Source organism: Mauremys reevesii, linkage group 11 (assembly GCF_016161935.1).
Source record: "Mauremys reevesii isolate NIE-2019 linkage group 11, ASM1616193v1, whole genome shotgun sequence".
NCBI lineage: Eukaryota > Metazoa > Chordata > Testudines > Geoemydidae > Mauremys > Mauremys reevesii.
In genome coordinates, this window is record NC_052633.1 from 39,666,247 (window position 1) to 39,687,927 (window position 21,681).

At 40.5% G+C, this 21,681-nt stretch overlaps 2 protein-coding genes across 6 annotated transcripts in view; both read right to left on the reverse strand.

Annotated features, from left to right (window-relative positions):
• The window catches only part of GAD1 (glutamate decarboxylase 1), a 52,973-nt gene extending 40,430 nt beyond the window's left edge, over nucleotides 1-12,543 (reverse strand). The window contains exons 1-3 of the mRNA XM_039493719.1: nucleotides 12,267-12,543; nucleotides 11,512-11,579; nucleotides 10,662-10,809 (exon numbers count right to left, since the gene is read on the reverse strand). The gene's annotated coding sequence lies outside the window, so the exon portion shown is untranslated. The remainder of the gene's footprint in view (nucleotides 1-10,661; nucleotides 10,810-11,511; nucleotides 11,580-12,266) is intronic.
• A 3,585-nt stretch (nucleotides 12,544-16,128) lies between these two features.
• Nucleotides 16,129-21,681, reverse strand: part of ERICH2 (glutamate rich 2) — a 36,535-nt gene continuing 30,982 nt past the window's right edge. For 4 of the 5 annotated variants that reach the window (XM_039493725.1, XM_039493726.1, XM_039493727.1 and 1 more), the window contains 2 exons: nucleotides 19,745-19,816; nucleotides 16,129-17,766 (listed from right to left, as the gene is read on the reverse strand). In XM_039493725.1, coding sequence (XP_039349659.1) covers nucleotides 17,621-17,766; nucleotides 19,745-19,816 — 218 coding nt within the window. In that variant the 3' untranslated portion in view covers nucleotides 16,129-17,620. The remainder of the gene's footprint in view (nucleotides 17,767-19,744; nucleotides 19,817-21,681) is intronic. The other variant, XM_039493728.1, reaches the window with a different exon arrangement.

Consider the following 21,681-nt stretch of genomic DNA (forward strand, 5'->3'; position numbering starts at 1 on the left):
GGACTTACCACCTACATCATTTTGCTAAAAATAGATCCATTCAGAAAGCGTTTTTTTAGCCTCTAAAACTCAGAAGAGCAATACATTTTAAAGGAGATGTTTTCCTAGCAATTTTCTAGCAATTTCCAATGAGGATTGTAGCGGTAGGTTACAAATTGTTGAAGTAACTAGACGTATGACTAGATACGAATGTCTCTAAAGAAGACAGGTACATGATTTGCAGGAATGTGAAAAAGAAACGTTTTATGGAGGTCAAATGAGTGTTCGTCAGTCAGAAATGTTAGCAGCATAAAAGGTTCAGACGAATCCTTTCTGAAGGACTTGGTGGTTGGAAGAAGGAAAAAAACCACCTTAAAATCTCCGATTTGGAGAGCAAAACTGCCGAATGACAGCACCAAATGCCCAGAACGATCGCTCCGCCGTGAAGACGCGCTCTGCCTAGGAAATGAACACACAACTAAAATATTCGGAACCAAAAAACATCTTTTAAATACACTTTGAAAGGATCTAATAGCTCCAGCTATTCTCGGGGAAACTATTCAAATGATGTTTCAACTAATGAGACAGAACGTTTGCTCATTACAGAAAATGAGACAGAATAATGTCATTATAGTTAATTGTCTATATAATTGTAAATAAATATATTTGCTTATAGGAAATTAATATAAAATATAGAAATGGGTGCATTTGCTCTTCTAGATCGCGAAACTTTTCAAGCTGTGTCTTCGAGTAAAATAGAATATCTATACACCTACTCTCAAGAAAAACGCAAACTCGTTAGCGGGAAGAAGTCAAACTATTAGAACTCAAAGTGCTTTCAGTGGCAAGCTGAAGATAGAGTTGTTTCAGCGACTGAAACAATAAATCATTAAATGGCACGAACGTCCGTCAGGCTGGGTTCTGAAAAGTGCTGTTTAGAATTGCAAGGCAAACGGACCAAACTTTGTATATTTAGTCCACGTTCAGCAGGCACCATGTTTCCAGCCGAAAAGGTAAAGCGAGAAAAATGGCAACCCAGTAGACAGCAGAACATTCCTGCATAGGCTTTATAGTAAGAACGTTGCGTTCACTCTCATTTAGCTGTCCAAACACCAGCGCTGGTTTCAGCACCTCGGACAGCAATTTTGTAAGGGCAAGGGAGTTCGATTCCGGTGCTTTCTGTGAATTAGCACTTTGAAGGGCAGGCGACGATTATACCTCACGTCTCTCCCTTAGGGGGTTTTGTACGTACATACAAACTGACTGCAAGGTTTTTTTTGCTTCAGCGTTAAGATCCACTCAAACAATTCAACTAACTATTGGGAGCGAAGCCGGAAGGCAAGGATCCATCAGGACCATCATTATTTCAGGCTGCTGCTAGAGTAAGAGTGAGAGGAAAGGGGACAGCTGAGTGACGGGAGAGGGAAGGGGACCAGTGGCACACGCTGAGCTCTCTCTCACAGAGGTGCCTTAGAAAAGCATACAGAGCCTTCAAGTCAATGCAAAACCAGCAAAAACATGGTACTTTCTCTCCCTTAGCCCCCTTTCTAACGCGACTCCCCAAAACCTGGGCACATTTACCTGGGCAGAGCTCCAGTGGAAACAGAGCTCAGAGCCTGTTTCTTGGCAGATAAAAGGTTTGGGGTTTGAAATCAGTTCTTTGTTAAGGCGGATAGATATGGAACTTCGGTCTGAATGTAAGGTGCTCTTATGCCTTAAAGATCATTTTACACCCTTCTCCTAAAGAGTGGTTCAATAACACACCGCATTTGCTTAGATTCTTTTAATCCTGCAGTTTCATGCAAAACATAACACCCTGCTGCCGGTATTACACGTAGCGAAGACAACCCCCCTTCATCAACAAGAGGAGTATTTATGTGCTATAGCAAGGAATCTGAACTTTTTAACCGGGCAGAGGCTTTGTCAAAACCTAATTAGGGAACAGCGGTTTATCTAGGTGTCAAACACAAATTTGTGGGCCCCAGTGTAGATTAGTCAGGAACGTTATTTTATAATTTAAAACAAATGTAAAATAAATCCGAGTGGAATCAAAGTGATTTAAAAAAAAAAGATTTACAAGGGTGCAGCAGTCTATTTATTTTGATTCAGTAGGGCAGAGGGGAAAACCCCCGGACAAACAATGGTAGTGAAGACAGCCTTTGTTACAAGGGAAAAAAATGTGTTAAGAAAAATTCCTGCAGATGGCGCTATTTCTCAATTTCAGCTTTTGAACAAAAGTAACCTTAATGGAGATGGGCCTATAGTGAACACAATAATGTATAGCTTACACTTCCAGCGTTTATTTCACTCTGTCACTATAGAATTAGTATGCAGTTCAAGGGGGCCGAGCCATCAACTCCTGTGGCTTCAAGGACAGGCGAGGGCGAGCTACACCGTGCAGAATCCATCCTTACATTAAGGGGCCTGGAGTCTCATTTTACACCCACCCATTGGAGATTATGGGCAAGACACCCACGGAAGGAAGTGGGAACACTATTAGGCCATTAACATTTTCCCAACATAAGTCCCTGCATTTGGTTTAAACATTCAGAAAATTGGTAAATATTTAGACTTTTAAAACACAAAAGGTTCCTAAGCAGTTGTAAAGATTATTTCCTATGGTTAGATAGGGTCCAATCTGAGAATGGTTTCAGTGGGAGCTGCAGGTACTCAGTACCTCTCAAGATCAGGCCCTCACTCTGTGATACAAACTTGAATTATTTATACAATTACTTTACCTTAAAAAGGTGTGTAAATTGTGCTTTTGCTGCTTTGTTTGAGTGCCCCTTACACAGACCATGCACACAATTGTTTTCTCTTGTGTTCTTTGCAAGCCAGAATCCTGACAGAGCCTCTCCATTCTTTAAACATACAGACCTTTACTGAATGAGTTAAATATGTCCAATGAAAACTGTGGACCTGTTGTATAAATTCAAAGATAGTAGGATATAGTATGCTGTAGTGCTACATTCTTGGTGCCTTTGTTATCATGGTGCAGATTAGAAATCTCCTATACAAATATTGTTTAACACCTAGTATTGGTTCCATTTAAACTCATCTGAATAAGTTCTCAGTAAGCAGGGAGCAGTTAATATGAACCTTGAGAATTCTGGGAGGCTACAGGAACTAAAAATAAATATCTGTATGGATATCTCTAGATGGCTATTCAATAATTAAGTTGCATATATAAATTAATATAGATCTGAATAAAATCAAACGGAAAGGGTCATTAAGATACAATATACCAAATATTGAATCATAGAATCATAGAATTCAAGATCAGAAGGGACCATTATGATCATCTAGTCTGACCTCCTGCAAGATGCAGGCCACATAAGCCGATCCACCCACTCCTGAACTAATTCTCTCCCTTGACTCTGCTGTTGAATGCTCCAAATAATGATTTAAAGACTTCAAGAAGCAGATAATCCACCAGCAAGCGACCCCTGCCCCATGCTTCGGAGGAAGGCGAAAAACCTCCAGGGCCACTGCCAATCTACCCTGGAGGAAAATTCCTTCCCGACCCCAAATATGGCGATCAGCTGAACCCCGAGCATGTGGGCAAGACTCTCCAGCCAGACCCTCTGGAAAAGGCTAACAATATCCCAACATTGACCCTTTGTACTAATTACCAGTGTGGCACGTTATTGACCTATTGACTAAACCCGTTATCCTATCATACCATCCCCTCCATAAACTTATCCAGCTTAATCTTAAAGTCATGGAGGTCCTTCGCCCCCACTGTTTCCCTCGGTAGGCTGTTCCAGAATTGCACTCCTCTGATGGTTAGAAACCTTCGTCTAATTTCAAGCCTAAATTTCCTGACTGACAATTTATATCCGTTTGTCCTCGTGTCCACATTAGCACTGAGTTGAAATAATTCCTCTCCTTCCCTGGTATTTATCCCTCTGATATATTTAAAGAGTGCAATCATATCTCCTCTTATCCTTCTTTTGGTTAAGGAAAACAAACCGAGCTCCTCAAGTCTCCTTTCATACGACAGGCTTTCCATTCCTCGGATCATTCTAGTGGCCCTTCTTTGTACCCGTTCCAGTTTGAATTCATCCTTCTTAAACATGGGAGACCAAAACTGCACACAATACTCCAAATGAGGTCTCACCAACGCCTTATAAAAATGGGACTAGCACCTCCTTATCTCTACTAGAAATACCTCGCCTAATGCATCCCAAGACCGCATTAGCTTTTTTAACGGCCACATCACATTGCCTACTCATAGTCATCCTACGATCAACCAGGACTCCTAGGTCCTTCTCCTCCTCCGTTACTTCCAACTGGTGCGTCCCCAGCTTATAACTAAAATTCTTGTTAGTCATCCCTAAATGCATAACCTTACACTTCTCATTATTGAATTTCATCCTGTTACTAATACTCCAGTTTACAAGGTCATCCAAATCTCCCTGGAGGATATCCCGATCCTTTTCCAAATTGGCAATACCTCCCAATTTGGTGTCAAGGAATGGTGGTATTGGAAGCTAGGTCTGCCTGTTTAGAGTTTCAGGAAGTGCATTACCAAATATGGTAGTTTCTCCAATACCCTATCCTCTAGCTTCATTTGTTTTTTCTTCACTTGTTGCCTGGGTCCTCATATGTTTAGACAGAACAGTCTTTGGGGCAGGTATGATCTTCAGACATACCCCAATCCCAGTTGGAGCCTATAGTGTCACAATAAAAATTATAGTCTACTCAAAACTCATGCTTCTTCATTACATCACACTTGTAGCAACTGTAACTAGTTATGCTGAGCTCTATTGCAAAATATTTTGTTGTATATAGTTATCTACTTGTACTTAATAAAAGGTTTGCTTTCACTCTTATTGGTATTTTTTCCTCCTTGCATGAGAGACAGTCTGCTTCATGTTTATGATTGATCCGTCACAGATCTATGCTAAGTGTTCCACACTTAAAATCGGGCTTATCACATATTTCAAAAATATCTAAATATAGGCTGCCAGCTAGCACATTCTGCACCTTTGTGATGAAGGACATTCAGAAAGGTCTAATCAGAAATCACATTATTTTACATACACTGTGGTCTCCCTGTTATGCAAACTATTCCCTTCTTTATTCACGCTTCTTTGTGCTGCTGTGTATTCTAAACACTCTAATCTCAAGAAGAAAAAAAAATGTATGTAGTTTTGTTTAATGAAAGGACCAAAAGGTCCTATTCTGAAAAGTAACTTTGTAAAAATGGTACTTTACTCAGCAGATCTGCTCCTTGGGAGTAGTTAGAGAGTCACAGCTGCCTACTTTTGTGATTCATAATTTTTTACTCTCTCCTCCCCAATTAATCCTGCAGTGTTAATATAGCTAAAAGCTGGATTCCATTCCTTCCTGTGTGTTGTCAATAGAATTGTTTATTTACCACTCAGCTACACCTGTGCAACCCAATTGAAAGGCATAAATGAAGCCCGTAGAACCTTCGGTAATGGTGGTAATATACAAAAAAGTAAAGAACCCAGGTTGAATTTCAAATCCCAGGTAGAATTTGGAGGGGTGGAAATTAGAATATATATTCTTTTGAGGGTGGTAACCAAAGAGCATTTGATAAGGAATAATTGAGATACAGCAAACAGGGCACCTCTTGCCATTGTAAAGAGTCACTTTTCAGAGTATAACCAGACTTGGGAGACCTGAGCTATTTTCAGGACTGTAACATTGGGCATATGAAGGCTTCCTACAGGCGTTTCTTAAATCAGACTTAACTCATCCATTTTTCAAGATTATAATAACAAAAAACTGTGCCCTTGATTAGATATTTTTCTCCTACCTAAAAGTGGTATCTCTCCTATGGAGAAAGTCAATCTCCTGCTTGACAATTTTTATATAGGTTACACTTGAACAGGCATCAGTGAATTTGTAGGCCTCTAGATCACCAAGTCTGGTAGTCTTGAGCCTTCTATTAGCTTCCCATTTGCAGTACTGTAGCAATCCAAACAAATGTACTTCAAAATGGAAGGTGAAATGCCCCTGACTGAAATGAAAGAGGCATAGGAAGAGAGAAATCCACTCAAAAATAACTGAACATTTTACTATCAGAGTGCAAATTACAACATAGAAATGACTGGAGGAATACATTTTGTAAATAGGCCCATTTCCCCCACATTGTCCTATCTGAATGAGGCCTTTAGATTCTGGAAACAATATTTTTTCCTTAGTTCAATTAGGATTTATATGAATAAAATCTGACAACTCTTTTGCTAAGAGGTGAGCCTTTATCCAATTAAGCAAAATTATTGTTAGTTTCCCAGTTCTTTACCAGTAAAAAGCCCAGTGAGAATTAAATAAATAAGTGGAAGGATGACTGAAGGACACAGATCATGTGAAGACCATCCATCTATACTTGCACAAAAGAGGGAAGCTAGGCCACATCTGTGGGTCAACTCCTGCTAATCTCATGATTTTCAATATTATTGGATTAATCAGTTGTAGTCTAGTGATGTATGTCATTACAGAATTGCCAATAAGAGATGCAGCTTTCCAGTCTGACCAAAAGTCAAGCTCACTCACCCTCAGCTCAGATTGGACCATGCTATCAGGGTGATGCCCTGATTTGCTCAGATCTATGGGAAGGTGCCAAGGGATGGAGTGAACTAGAATTGCAACTGTAAAGATTCAAATGATCTTCCTAAGCCACCACAACACTAGAAAGGGCTGCCCCTACCACCCTATTTCCCTAGGAAGGAGGGGGCCAAACCAATGCCAGCTCACTAGCCAGGTGCTTCAAAGGGAGTCTGCCAGATAGCATAAGGTACCAACTAGAGATATCACTTAGTCCCCTGAACTGCAGTTCAGACTAGTGCTTTGAAGCCCAAGTAAACTAAAGAGATAAGTTACTTAGAGGAAAAGGTTTTCTTCCTCTTTTTAAAGCTACCTGTCAGGGATGCCTGCCACCTCTATTAATGATTTTTTGTTTAATACTTTTTAAGGTGTGAATAAGGGGTCCAAGGGGGGGGGGGAAGAAACAGCACATGCTTATCTAAATTCGAAGTCAATCCTATCTTAAATTACTCTGTTACCTTGGGTTGTGAAATAATGTTTGCAGAAACTACTCTGTCCTGCAAGGGGAAGCTAAAGGTTGCTAATCTACTCTGTATCATAGTGTCTAGATTAATCAGAAAAAGCATCAACTGTAGAAGTCACTCAGTGAATGGCAACTTTGCAGGAGTTTACGTACTCCTTCACAGGGCTGTGTAGTAACAAGAGGGTTTTCAGGTGCTCAGACAAATGATTTATCAATGTTTAATTAGAGTCCCTTTAATCAAAGAAAACCTATTTGGTGTGTTTTATGCTCTTAAAAAGAAACTATAAGCTAGTATAAAGCTAACTAATTTATTATAAATTTCTAAAACATGAGAATTCAATTCAGGTTACAATGCAAGTTATAGCAAGGTTTTTAACAACAGTACAAATTAAAATTGGTTAACTACCAAGAATAAATTTGAGACCAAAACTGATCAAATCATTGCATAAGCATGATAACTCCCAGATTTAGGTGCCTAAATCCCATTTTTAGGCCCCACTGCAATCCACTAAACCTCCACTTGGCTGCCACCTAAATCTGTAGGTGCCTAAATTTAGCACCTAAGTTTTTTTTTCAGCAAAAGTTTCCACCTCTGCTGCTTCACTCTGTGCACTTATCTCCCACTTATGCCCAAAAGTGATCCATGAACTGCCTTATTGGCTTTTAGGCAATAAGACCTGTTCTAACTGAGACAACACAAAGTTCCACCTTCTTAGCACATTGTTACACATATCAGGTTTTCTTCAGTGTCTGTATCTGATATAGCATTGTGCAGCAAAATGTTAAAGTCAGCCGGGGCATTAGAGTACCCAAAGGCACTTATTTCAGATGTGCGGTGACCGAATGAAAAGACCAATTTATATTGATCACCAGGATCTACTTTTAAAGTTGAAAACCACATTTCCTATGTCCAGAGCAAATTTTGGCCTCAGTGACCTGAGCCATTTTCTGAACTATGTATTCCATTGAGCACTATGGTAATGGTACTGGTTGCTTGAATTGTCTATAGTGTACCAGGAGCCACCAAGTTCTGTTGGGTTTTTGAACAGGAAAGGGTGAACTATTAAAGGTAGACTTACACCTTTGTATGCTATTTGTTTTAAGAGTGTGATTAATGTCTTTTGTACAGAGTGGTAAGCAGTAAGCGATATTCTAAATTGCCTTATAAAAACAAGGAGGTGCTTCTGGTTCTGTGGGGACCTTCCCCTCTGTAGGTTTGTTGCTCCACAGTCACAAGAGTTCTTTGCAAAGATTGCATGGTGTTCTATCTGTAGTTGTTTCCATTCTTCCCTTTGCTGGCTATTCTCTAAAGCATCTGGCAGTTGTACTTTTTCCTCTACTTCTTGTTCAAAGTCAAAGGATGACTGGGTTTTTTAACATTGCGCTAGGCTTTCAAAAGAAGTTGTTTTTTCCTAAGAGGTTTTTACTGAAATCTCCAAGCCATTCCTACCAATGTCATTGTTCGTTACTCCATGCATAGTATTTTCCCAAATGGGTCCAGAGTAATGGGAGCACAAGGCTATGTTTGCATTGTCTCTCTCAGGTTTCTAACCTGTAATATTCCTTCTGGTAATACCCCAGTTGTAGGAATTTAGAACTCAAATCAATAGAAACCCTTATCAACTAGATAGCCAATTTCATTTCATGCAGAGAGGTTTATCTCTGTAGGGGTGCAGTTGGTAACCAGGAGGTAATTATGTCCTGACAATTTTAAGTATTGCTAAGTGTAGGGGCATCCCTATCACACCAGCTGGGATAGACCACTCAGCTTCAGAAGTTATTTGTCAAACCTGGGGAATGCTTTGACCTGATCTCTGATGCTCTGGCTCTTAAGAGTGCATTTGCTCATCCCTCAGATCATAACCACAACATTTTATTTATTAAATCTACCTGGACAAGAAAGTCTGCTGCGAGATGAATAGCAGGTTTTAGTGCTGTAACCACTGAGTCACAATGTAATATTCACCAATTGCCCACTTGAATGTTTAAAGCACAAACTTCTTGGCTTTTCACATGCTTTTTCCATAGTAGGACCATCTTAAGGATTTCAGTCTTGGACTGATTGCTATGGCGGCTGGCTCTCACTTCATTGCTTGATTAGGAGATCTTTAACGAGGGTTTTTTCAGAGGTGAGATTTAGCATAAGCTTCATTTACCAAACCCCCTTCCCCTTTATATGGGGGCATGGGGCAGACATATAGTCTCTAGTTGTTTGGATCTTTAGGGATGTTTGTGAGGCAATCAGCAACCCTGTGATTATCACTTTGTGAAGCAAGGATTTCATCTGCCTCTTTGCCAGTTTTTTAAATAAACTCCATGTTTAATTCTTTGTCCAGATTTTGCATTGATAGTTGTTTTTCCTACTCTTGTAGCAGTTCAAGTTCTCCGAGAATTAACATTTGTGTTTCTTCCTAGGGTCCAACCTGCACTTTCAGCACTGTGGACTGTTGTGCACGACCCTATCAACATAATATTTTCCCATGTGAGTAATTTATATGCCAGAGGCTTTTTAACTTGTGCCCACAGATTGTAGGAATTGCAATCTATTAGCAGGCTAACAGGTCATTACTAACAGACTAACAGACTCTTAGTTTAACACAGATGACAAACTGGGTGTGTTGTTTTCATGTCCACAAAGCTTTGAAATTAAGCAAACCCCCACAGCACTGCATATTGGGTATAGCTAGTGAAGTTAGTCCTACTTTTCTCAATGTTCCCTCTGTCACGAGGGTTACTTCTGCTCCCAAATTAAGGAGCTCTGTGCATATCACAGCATCTTGCACTTAAGTCCAAAAGTACAATCTTCTGGCAGCACCTTTTGGGATAAACTCTCAGAGACAGACTTCCCTGAACTCCCTATTAGTAGTAGAGGGGGGAAAAAAACCCAACAAGAAAAAAATGGATTCACCTGACACAAGTCCTCCTGCGAGCAGTGTGACTTCTCATTTTTGAACTATTAGGAGTTTGTTTTCCTCAGTCACAGAATTTACCCTGTATTATCAGGTCCCAGTCAACTATCTTGGGAAGGTGGTCACTTTAGATCTGGGGGCTTCTTGTCTTCCTACCATACTCCTTGTGGCTAGAGGATAGAAACAAGGACATAAGCTCTAGTTTGTCATCCATCACCTGGACCATCTACTTAACATGGGCACCATGGCCTTTAATGGTTTCATTTGGCCTTTCCAAGTCCTATCACCTGTATTCTGACCTTTCTTTGGCCATGTCAGTTGGGGAGGCCCCTACTGGCTGAGACTTTACCTCCTTATCCCTGCTTCTTGGGGAATGGTTTCTTTTTGGAGGCTGGCATTTTACCTTCAAACAATAGCTCAGCTTTTCCAATCTCTAGGGCATAAACACTGCCTGGCACATCAAAGGTATTTTTTCTGCCTCCTTGGACAGTGCCTCTTGTCACCTATACCTTCTGGGTCAGAGTGACTGTTTCCCTCATGGGGTTTTGCCTGGATCTATAATCAACTTCATTTTTTCTTTGACATACGCTGGTAACTTTCCCAGATACATCATCTTCAAATGAGGGTGCTGGTCTGGATCCACCAGCGTTTAAGCAAATTAGCTTTATTTCATCATAAAAGGTGCATCATCCTTACAAAACAATCTTATAAATTAGAGCAGTGTGACTTACCTTGTTGTAGTGATTGATTAGCTCAAGACATGCCTTTTCCAAGTTCTGGCTGATGCCTGGGGTTAAAGTGGATAACCAGACCTGGGGTTTATGGTTAAAGTCCTCCTTAAAAACCTCATCTTATTGTTTTCTGAAACTCCTAAAGAAGCTAGAGAAGTAATATGCTTGTTAATTTGAGCTCCCTTCTTATGGGGGAATTGGACTTATCAATATGTTTAGCTTCCTTAAAATTTCTTTACCTGGGACTTGAGGTGAAATGTACCCATCCAAGGGAAGGGCTAGATCCACCTCATGAGCATCTGAGCATCTGGGTTGCCTTGGGCTCCAGAAGCTGCCACAGCTCTTCTTAACCTCCACTTAAAAGCATCTCTGTCTGCCAACAACTCATGGTTTTCCTCCTCCACCTTTCTACATTCTGCATTATTTTTTATTCAACCTATTGTTCATCCCACTGAAAGCCTGAGTTGCTTTATCTATTATCCCTAGGTTGTCTAAGTCTTACTTTCTTTGACCAGTTCTCCATCAACTTTCTGTTAAATAGGGTGGAACCATAGGGAATACGAGGAGGCATCTTCCTGCAATATAGAGCCTGCCACTGTGCCTTTGATGATCCAGCTGAGGGTCTCTTGCAACTGATCAAAATCTTGTCTTTCCCATTTTGATAGAGAGAGAGATGGAGTTTGACTTCTCTGGCCAAACAGTCTATAAGGAAGGGAGTTAGCTTCATGTTTCTAATGAGTTGGCTGACATGTTTATGGGCCAGAATTAATTCACACCCTATCACATTGTGGTATTGAATACGGGTGGGGACACTAGGTGGAAGGACAGCTGAAAGATGCTTAACACTCACCATTTGATTCTTCCAGGTGAGGTGGCTAGCTGTCTTTTCCATGGCTGCTTTGGGTAACAGTTCTTCCTCTGAGTTGAGGGAGACAAAGTTCAGCATCTCTAACAGATTTCTTGCAGGTGAAGGCAAATCATAACGTGTGAAGCTTTCTATCTCACAGCTTTATCAAAACTCCTAGGAAATCCTCTATTCTGACTTTTGTCTGGTTTGTTTGACCAATGTGCCAGACCCCCCCACCCTTTCCTCTTTCAAACAGGAAACTTCAATTCCTCACAGTGTCAATTTAGGAATACAGGTGATTGGAAAGGAACTTCCTCTCTTCTCCTACTGAGCAACTTTCAGCTTGTTAACTCTTTACAAACCTATCTTATGTACAGGTACACTGTTCAAAAACACCTCTATCATACCTTCAAAGGATTTCTCTCCAAATGACTGACACAGGCTCCTGACTGACTCATCAAATCCATAGTAAGAATAGGATTGTTAAGGCTTAAATCAAATGATTAATATTTAATTAATGGCCCTTTAATTACATTTTTACCTCATCAACCCAAGATGATTTTTAGTGATGTGTGGTAAAATTTCCTCTGCACCAACATTAATTTATACTATGTGCCTATATGCATGTGTTATTATTGGTCACTTCCAACCCCTCTCTAACAGGCTAGGACAAGTTTTTCCTGGCAGGTAGTCCTGCCCAGCTATTCTGTTAAAGAAAGAAAAAGAAAAAAAAAATTACATAGGAAAAGAAAAAATACCTGTTGTTTGACTTGCTGGGGATTCGTGGAGTTTTAAAGTCAGTCAGGAACTGCAGTTCGGCAAATCAGGCAATGTCTTCTGGCTCAGGTACCATCATACTAGCTGGTACTGTCTTTCAGTCAACTGGCTGTGTTTTTGTCTCCACTTTCCTTGGGACCAGCCCAAGGGAAATAGAAGCATTAGACATCCAATTGTATTAGGGCCAGGGCATGGGCAGCCTGGCCTAGGAGTTACAGCAGGAATGGGCTGAGGATCCAGGCACCAATTACCATGAACCAGGCTAGGTCAGAACTACAGGAGATCAGAGACTAGTGACAAGCCAGAGGATCAGAACCATGAGACAGGTGTGAAGAGGCAGGCTGAATCAGGTTAGCAGGAGGTCAGGATCACTCAAGATAGCAGGAACCAGGAGGCAGTTACCAAGAGTAAGGCTTAGGCAGAATACCAGAAGGTCAGGAACAGGAAAACATCAGGGAAGAAGTTCATGGGAGGGTGAAGACCAGCTGTTCAGACAACTTTCTGCCACCTCTTCTGACATCAATATGGTCTGCAGCCCAATCAGGAGTCTTGGAGCTCTCCCAATCAGAGCACGGAGCAGAGCTTAGGTCCCATTTGGACTTTATGGCCTGCAGACCAAGCTGCTGTCTGTGAGCTGATGAATGGAGGATTGGAGTTTGATGACCCCCCTGGACCTGGGTTCAAGGCCTGTGGTGACCTCAAGACGAGCACACTTCTTCCTCATTTTCCTGGTCTTTTAAGGTTGAGATTAAAGTTGGTAACATCTCACAGAGAACCTCTGAGCAAATCCGGGATTACAGCTTTCGCACCCCAGCTGCATTGTCCAATCCTGGTCAAGTGTGGTCAGTCTGACCCTTGGTCTATACTTCAGGCCCTCCTTTCCAGGGGACTGTTTCTTTGTCATGTCCACACATTCACATGTTTATCTCATGCAAGCAATAATAGGTGAATAATAGGAGTGGATGTTGTTAACCAAAATTGTTTCAACTTCCCTTATTTGGGGGAACAGTTAGGGATCATAAATGGCTTCTTAACCATGGGGCTGGCAAGTTTCCTGGTCTTAACTTATGATCCATTGTCATTTGAAATAGAAAAGTTGTCATTGTTTCTTATTCATTAACACATCTGATGCTTACACTTTTTCAAGACCTGAGAGACCTCATGTGAGAGAGCACAGTAAGAAATTACAGAACTGTTAGTGCAGTTGGGAAACTGGAGAACTGTGTGCAAGGTTATTTCACTCTATCAAAGCCCAAAGCCAAGCTGCTTCAAGAATACTTGCTGAATCCCATTAACACAAACCTATTAAAATATGTGTACCTTATAGTGCTTAGTGTGGAAAACAATGCCACAGCTTTATAATGCAGATTTAGGGCACCATTACTTCTCTCAGGCCAAGAGACAGCCTTGGGGATTCAGCTAGAATTACCTCTCCCAGTGAGCAAGTCTGACCCTAAGCATTACAGGCATAATTGAGACACATTCAGATCTATTTGTGCAATTCACTCTTGGTCCCTGCTTTGGTCTTTTGAAATAGCTGAACAAACCCTCACTCACCCAAAACTACTGCATTCTGTTTATGTGAAGTTTTATGATACACTGACATCTAAGATATGAAAGCATGTTAGATGCATTAGAATAAGAAACACCCAAGAAAGAAAATAATCTCTTGATCGAAACTGGGACATTTAAGGACAAAGGTAGAAATGGTAGAAGGAATCACTTTATTCTCATTGAACACTTGTAAAGGAGATTAAATCCAGCCCAGTCATCTCCAACACTTGGCACGCCGACACCATAAGAAAGAATGTCTTCATATTTTAGAGACCCCCCCTGCAAAATTAGATTTAATCTCCATGTAACATGAGGGGCTTGGAGGGCCAGATGGCCTAGTGGTTGGTGTACCTGGCTTCCGGCCCCTGCTTCTGTACTTCAGCATTCAATAAAAATGTACAATTAATTGACTTTGCCCTTGCCTTCCAGAATAGAGCAGCTACAGGCCATATTTTAGGCCTTCTCATGCTGCATCTGGCCCTTCTGCCCTACCTCAGCATTAAGGAATGAGCAGATTTCCTCTTCATGAAATATTCTTTGCTATACCATCAGGCCATACAAGCATGTTCTTAAGGAGAAACAATATCAAAACTCAGATCAACAAACATTTGATCAAAACCTTAAGTGCCTATTTCATCCTTGCTGGGGTGTGTACAGAGGCATCCTTCTCTTCCAAGGTTACCCCCTTTTTATGGTATTTAAGTAATATATGCAACTGAATGATAATGAGAGGTGGTAAACTGGGCAGTTGTAGTGCAAACTTCCTCATGTTACCCCATCAATATGCTCCAAGCCTAAATTAGGGAAAAACTTCTAGAGAAGAGAGGGTAGTTCAGATTTAATGCCCATTCAGTCTTTTACCTCCTTTTGAGTGGTCCAAAACGGGTGTGAAGTAGGGACACATGAGTTTTTGTGATATGGACACCCTTATCCTGTTCACAAGGAATAACTGACACCACTACTTGATTTCACAAAGAAAGAAATAATGTGATAACTTGCAATCAACATTTTCTACAAGGCTTTGATAACTAAAAATAACATGAAATTTTGTAGCTAGTTCTATCACAGCCTTAGGTAAAGATGACTAGTCATGGTAGACAATCCAAGAGATCTTTGTAATATTAATTGCTCACCACTTTGAAATTTGGTTCTTCTCTGAGACATGACTGTAAAAATGGCATCATGGGGTTCCACATTTATTGTCTCTCAATAAATTCCTTACCACAAGTGTGCTCAATGCAGTCTAAATGCCAAAAGTTTCCAAATAAAAATCTGTTCTGTCAGACCTGCAAACTCAGCCTGGATTCTGAGAAACAAGCAGAATTCTCTTCTTCTGTTATCAGCACCAATGAAAAGAAATAAAATAAAATTCTGCAGGACAAAACTTTGCTCTCAATCAGTAGAGCTTAGTAAACAATTCTGTTGATATACAAAGAATAGAATTCCACTCTCTTTCTCTTTGCCGCATTAGTTCTGCAGGGCTAACAGGAATACATAGTTATTTCAGCCACTGAAGTTAATGGATCTAATTCTCAACACATAGCAAGCAGATCTCCTGGGTAAGAAAGTGCCATTCTTAAAGTCATTTTTCAGAGTAAAACCCCACTTACAGGCTACATCCTATGCTTTGCTGAACAGCTGATATGTGCTTGGCATAAGTCCAGGTATGGGGACAAAGATGTCTGTAAGCATCCCTAGTGACTTCTCAGGCCTGGGACCAGTGGGCACCAGTTCTGTCCAGAGTCTGAAGGCTGCTATCTTAGGCCAGCTACAAACAGACTCCAGGAGGTGTAGAGGGACACCCTGGCAATGCTCCCTCTCCCCTTGGTACTAGCTGCACCAAAAGCCACGATGAGAGTGCTGTAGGAGCTGCTAAGCTATCCCTATGCCATGGGAAGGTTTTCCTATGCAGAGAAAATCCTCCCAGGTTCATTTAAGTTTGGGTTACAGCTCCTTTGTGCTTCCCCTTTGTGCTTTCAAATCAATACAAAACATCCAAAGAGGCCTACAAATATCTACAAGAATCACAAATATTTGACAAGTAAAACATATTTTCATAATGAAATGCTTAAGAAAAAGAACTTACAAAAGAAATAAAACAGCTCACAAATAAGACAACGCCAACAATAACAGATATTATGCATGCATACTTATCTACACACATAGGTAAAATGTCTTACCCAACTGATTTCTCTCACTTATCGGACTTTACTTGTAAGAGGTGATGCTCCCATAATGATTTGAACACATGTACCAAAATAAACAAGCAAAACATTTATTCTGTTATATTTAATAACTTCATTAACACATTTGTTATACAGAAGAGAAAGCAAGTAACAATTAGGCACTACAACAGGAACCATGGTGTCATATAGCTACTGACATTAACAAGGGGTCCTGAAATGTTAGGAGCGAAAAAGCAACACTATACTTAAGTGTACTGGTGCATGAAACAAAAGATGGTTACATGTTTACTGTGACACGTCTTCTGCACACCAGAATACTGTATTAAAAATATGAATGTTTTTCATGATTAGACTACAGAAAACATAATAGTGTTCAGTCCAAGTCTTGAATGCATTTTTTCACATCATGCTGTCTGCTTTTCCTGCTGCATTCCATGCCACCTGAATGTGTTTGTTATCCTCACTTTGCACACCCGCTGAATGCCAAATTGGTGCAAGTTACTCTACTTTATTACTTACATACATATTCTGGCTAACTTTATACCTGACAAATCTTAAACAGTAATGTAAGCTTTGTCTCCAAATCTGGCCAAGAAACTTCCACTGAAGTTGCACCCCCTTATGTGAGGGTTACTGTAATTATCTAAGTTAAATTGTGGGGGAGTGAGGTGGGAGGAGACAGGTTGCATGAACAGAATTTTAGCAGGTATTTCCAAAGATATGGTTTAATGACAACATTTTGTAACACAAAATATTTGTTTGAAAACCTGTTTGATTTCTTCCAAGAAGCTGTATATTTATCTTTAAATTTTAAAGAGGCTTTTTACTCCATTCAGAGTCTTATCAGCATTGTGTGAAATCATTTGCTCTGCACAATTATTTAGGAAGATTTTATTTCCCTGCTGAACTGGTGTCAATGAATTTTAAAAGCACCAAATTCCTCAATAAAAATTCATGTCTTTGCTCAACTGATGACAGGCACCCTAGCTTTTCATCTACCTGATTGCATCAACAGGAACATTTTTTAGGAGTTACGTCTAAGGAGATCAATTCTGTCTATACCATCAAATGTGCTATGGAACAAGGTTAGGCTGGTGCAGTGGTTCTCAACCTTTCCAGACTACTGTACCCCTTTCAGGAGTTGGATTTGTCTTGCTTACCCCCACTTGTTTCACCTCACTTAAAAAACTATTTGCTTACATAATCACATAAAAATACAGAAGTGTCAGAGCACACTATTACTGCAAAATTACTTGCTCTCTCATTTTTTCTTTATGAAATTTTACTTTGCACTGACTTCGCTAGTGCTTTTTATGTAGCCTGTTGTAAAACTAGGCAAGTATCTAGATGAGTTGATGTACCCCCTAGAAGACCCCTGTGTACTCCCAGAGGTACATGTACCCTTGGTTGAGAACCACTGGTACGCTGGGCTGTGTGTGAGTGGGGAGGCATCTAAATGCAAAAGAATGCAGCAGTTTAAGAGGGAGAAAAGTTATAATGATTAAACAGTACATTTTAATATGGTGTTTAAAAGTGACTGTACAGAAGAATCAAAATAATCAACCTATAGGGAGTATAGAAGAATTACCAAACTGCTATACGTTTTCATCAGAATCATCAGAACTTTCTTCGTCTTCTTCATCATCACTGCTATCTGAACTGCTAGTATCCTCTTCACTGTCCTCACTGCTTCCTTCATCCGTTTCTTCACCCTCTTCATCACCAAAATTCTGTGTACTTTCTAAGACATACATGTACAAAATATACATTTTAGGTAAGTCTTAAGTTTTGGTTAGTAAAAAACTGACTATTTCAGGCATGTGATAAATACATAATATTTGATATTATATTTCAAATAAACTCAAATTACATATTCAAAATAAATAGGTTGTACATGGTGTTTCGGGGTATTTTTCTGAAGAAAATAATTGTATTCTAAATTGTCATTGCATTTTGCTTTGTACAGAGGGGGATTAATACTGTACAATTGTTTTGCTTACTAGTGCTGTCTAATTTTCAAAGAAACATCTAAACAAATATTTTCCCCTTTCTAGTACAGGAAGAAAATTATGCAATGGTTGTGTGTGTTTTTCCTGAGAATTTAGTAAACAGTTCATATATTCACAAATATTCCAAATATGTATCTTGTTTAAGATGTGCAGCTTTTGGAAACTTTCAGCAACTGTCTTATAGTGATAGAAGGAATATTTTTGTCAGTTACACCAATTTTTTGTCTATATAGTCAACACCCATTTTACAGACTTTTCCAAAATATTTATTTTATAAAATATGCAGTTTTTCAACAACATGAAGGTGAATGGGACTTCTCATGTGAGTAAAACTACTCATATTTGTTTTTACAGGATTGATAGCCAGTTTGGAAGAGCAAGAGCATGTTAAATCATAAAAACAATACTGCTGAAATTGATCTCGTCTGCAAGGAAAACCAGAGTCTCCAACCTATACTACTATGGGAACATGGAACTTGACTGAAATTTCCCATTTCAAACCCAAATTTAAAAGTAAAGAAAAAAATGAATACATGCTATTAATATTTTAGGTTCTTAGCCACAGAAGAGTATTTTTAAAATAGGAATACTCTCATAATACAATAACATACTTAAAATAAACATTGACTTAAGGTAATTGTCCATTTTGAGATAATAAGCTACAGGGCTAACATTGTGAAGCTGGCCCAGATCTCTGTGCTGTGATCACTTGGCTCTCAATACGGAAAACGGGAGAGATTCCAGAAGACTGGAAAAGGGCAAATATAGTGCCAATCTGTAAAAAGGGAAATAAGGACAACCCAGGGAGTTACAGACCAGTCAGCGTAACTTCTGTACCAGGAATGATAATGAAGCAAATAATTAAGCAATCAGTTTGCAAACATCTAAAAGATAATAAGCTGATAAGTAACAGCTTATTCAGGCCACTCAAACTAATGTTGGGGGGCTGGCACAGCTGAACTAGCACTTGGGTAGGACAATGACAGGTTAAAGCCATCTCTGCAACTCCTTTCCTCCAAGTTCTTCTGTATTCTCCTATGCCTCGGCAGAGGATTTTGTACAATGGGGTTATCATTTTTCAGTCTACTATGCATTTTCTGAGCAAATGTGATTCCCAGACATGACTCTGTTTAAGTCAACTCAAATATCTACAGTAAGGATATCTTAATATACTGAAAGACGGTATTAGTGCTTGAAATTGAACATTGACCATTAGGAAATGTTTGCTTAATGTGATTTTATAGCCTATAAAAAGCCAGGCATATAAAAGCCAGGGCACACATTAGTGGGTAGTAAGCAGGGCAATTGCCCAAGGCCCTATGCCACAGGAGGACCCACAAAGCTAAGTTGTTAAGGCTTTGGCTTCAGTCCTGGATGGTGGGGCTTGGGGCCCCGGGTTTCAGCCCCATGCAGTGAGGCTTCAGCTTTCTGCCCTGGGCTCTATTGAGTTTAACACCAGCCATGCTTGGCAGACCCCCTGAAACCTGCTTGCAGCCCCCCCAGAGGGCCCTGGATCCCTGTTTGAGAACCACTGGCCTAATGTATCACACTTGAGACACATTAAACACAAAAGTGATAAAACTATTTCTCACCCTATAGTTTTTAAAAATAAAATAGGATCCACGTAGTTACAGCAGTCCCAAATATTGTTCACTTGTTAAAAGCATGAACGCTTCTACAACATATAATAGTTACTGTTCTCAAACTTACCTATCAGCAACTTTTCTTCAAGAAGTGGAAGAAACTGCTTAGCCTCAGTATTTTCTGGTTCATAGATTAGAACTGAAATTTGACAACAGGATATGTTGATAATTCTATATGGTGACAATAGCAACTCACAGACTGCAGAACAATTTCAAGGCATATTGTTAAAGTGCATGCTGTCAGATAGTGGCATAATTTTAATTTCAGAGACTTAAAATGCAAATAATGATTTATCAGTTATTTGTATTTATATTTCCTCAACGTTAACTCTATATTAAGCTAGAGTTAACATTGAGAGTACATGTCAGTAAATATGTAACTTACAAAAATTTATTAATGATACAAGACATAGGCATAACAAACCCAAGAAATTCAGATACAACGTTAAACATAAAATAAACCCAAACATGTTCAGGCATGAAGATGCTGAGTTAATGTTGTTTGGATGCTTTTACTGAGCCCTGTAGCGGTGCCATGAGGAAAAATATATTTATAAAACCTAATCTATTGAAAAATTAGTGAAATCTAATCTGGAACCACATATACACAGTTACTGTATGGAAACCTACAGGAAACGTTTATTCACTGATCCCTGTTACAACAGCACTTTGCCAAACCATACTACATTCAGTCATATCAGTACTATTAGCCCCTTACTTTTCTGGGCACTAAATTCATTCACAATTTAAAAATAAATAGGTAAACACAGGAAATGATTATTAAGCTGCCTTTTGTAGACAAAATAGTGGAAGTGTGCACACTGCAATGCTCCTTCTGCCAACAAAACTCTCTTGCTTTGCAAACAAAATAAAACCACCTCAATGCAAGAGAGCTTTTTGGGGCAAAGTTATCTCGTCAGTGTAGACACCATGGTTGGTTATGTCACTATAATTGGCCTTCATGAGGTATCCCACAATGCCCATCCTGATGGCTCTGGTCAGCTCAAATTCCGCTGCCTTGCACCCAGATACACAGGCATCCGCCCCGATAGGCCCAGGAATTTTTGAAATTCCACTTCCTGTTAGCTCAGTGTGGACAGCTGACCATGGCGGTGCCACACAGTAAATGCTCTCCTGCTTGGACCACACCTGAGTTGTTGGATTTGCTGGCAGTGTGGGGAGAAGAGGCTGTGTAGTACAAGCTCCACTCCAGCCAAAGGACCTTCGATACCTATGGGCCAGATTTCGTGGCTTGTTGGAGAAGGGCTACAAACAGGACATGCAGCATTGCTGAGCGAAGATAAAGGAGATGAGGCAGGCATCCAGAAGGCAAGAGAGGCAAATTGTCGCTCTGGTGCTGCGCTGCAGTCCTGCTGCTTCTATAAGGAAATGGATGCCATTCTCGGCGGTGACCCCCCCTCCACTGCCAACAGCCCCATGGATACTTCCGTGAGGCTGGAGGCAGCGGACAGGGGATTCGACCTTGTGGACAAAGTTATGGACAAGGAGGTCGAGATGGAGGACGATGTGGAGCACACACCAGGGTCGTCCAGTGGTGTGGCACGTCAGGACCTCTTTTCCACTCCTGAGGGGTCTAGCCAGGGCCGGCTCCAGACACCAGCGCAAGCAGGTGCTTGGGGTGGCCAATGGGAAGGAGCGGCACGTCTGAGTCTTCGGTGGCAATTCAGCGGCGGGTCCCTCAGTCCCTCTCCGAGTGAAGGACCTGCCACCGAATTGCCGCTAAGGAATGAAGCGGCGCAGCAGAGCTGCCACTGAAGTGCTGCCAATCACAGCTTTCCTTCCCCCCCTCCTTTGCCGCTTGGGGAGGCAAAAAAGCCTGAGCCGGTCCTGGGTCTAGCCAGTCCCAACAGCCAGTCTCTGGCGCACGTGATGCAGTAGAGGATAGCCTTGGTAAGTGATCGTTTTGAGTTGATGCTGCTCAGTTATATCAGGTAGAGCTGTCCTTTGCTCTGAATATTCTGAAAGTGGGTGAAGGGATAGAAA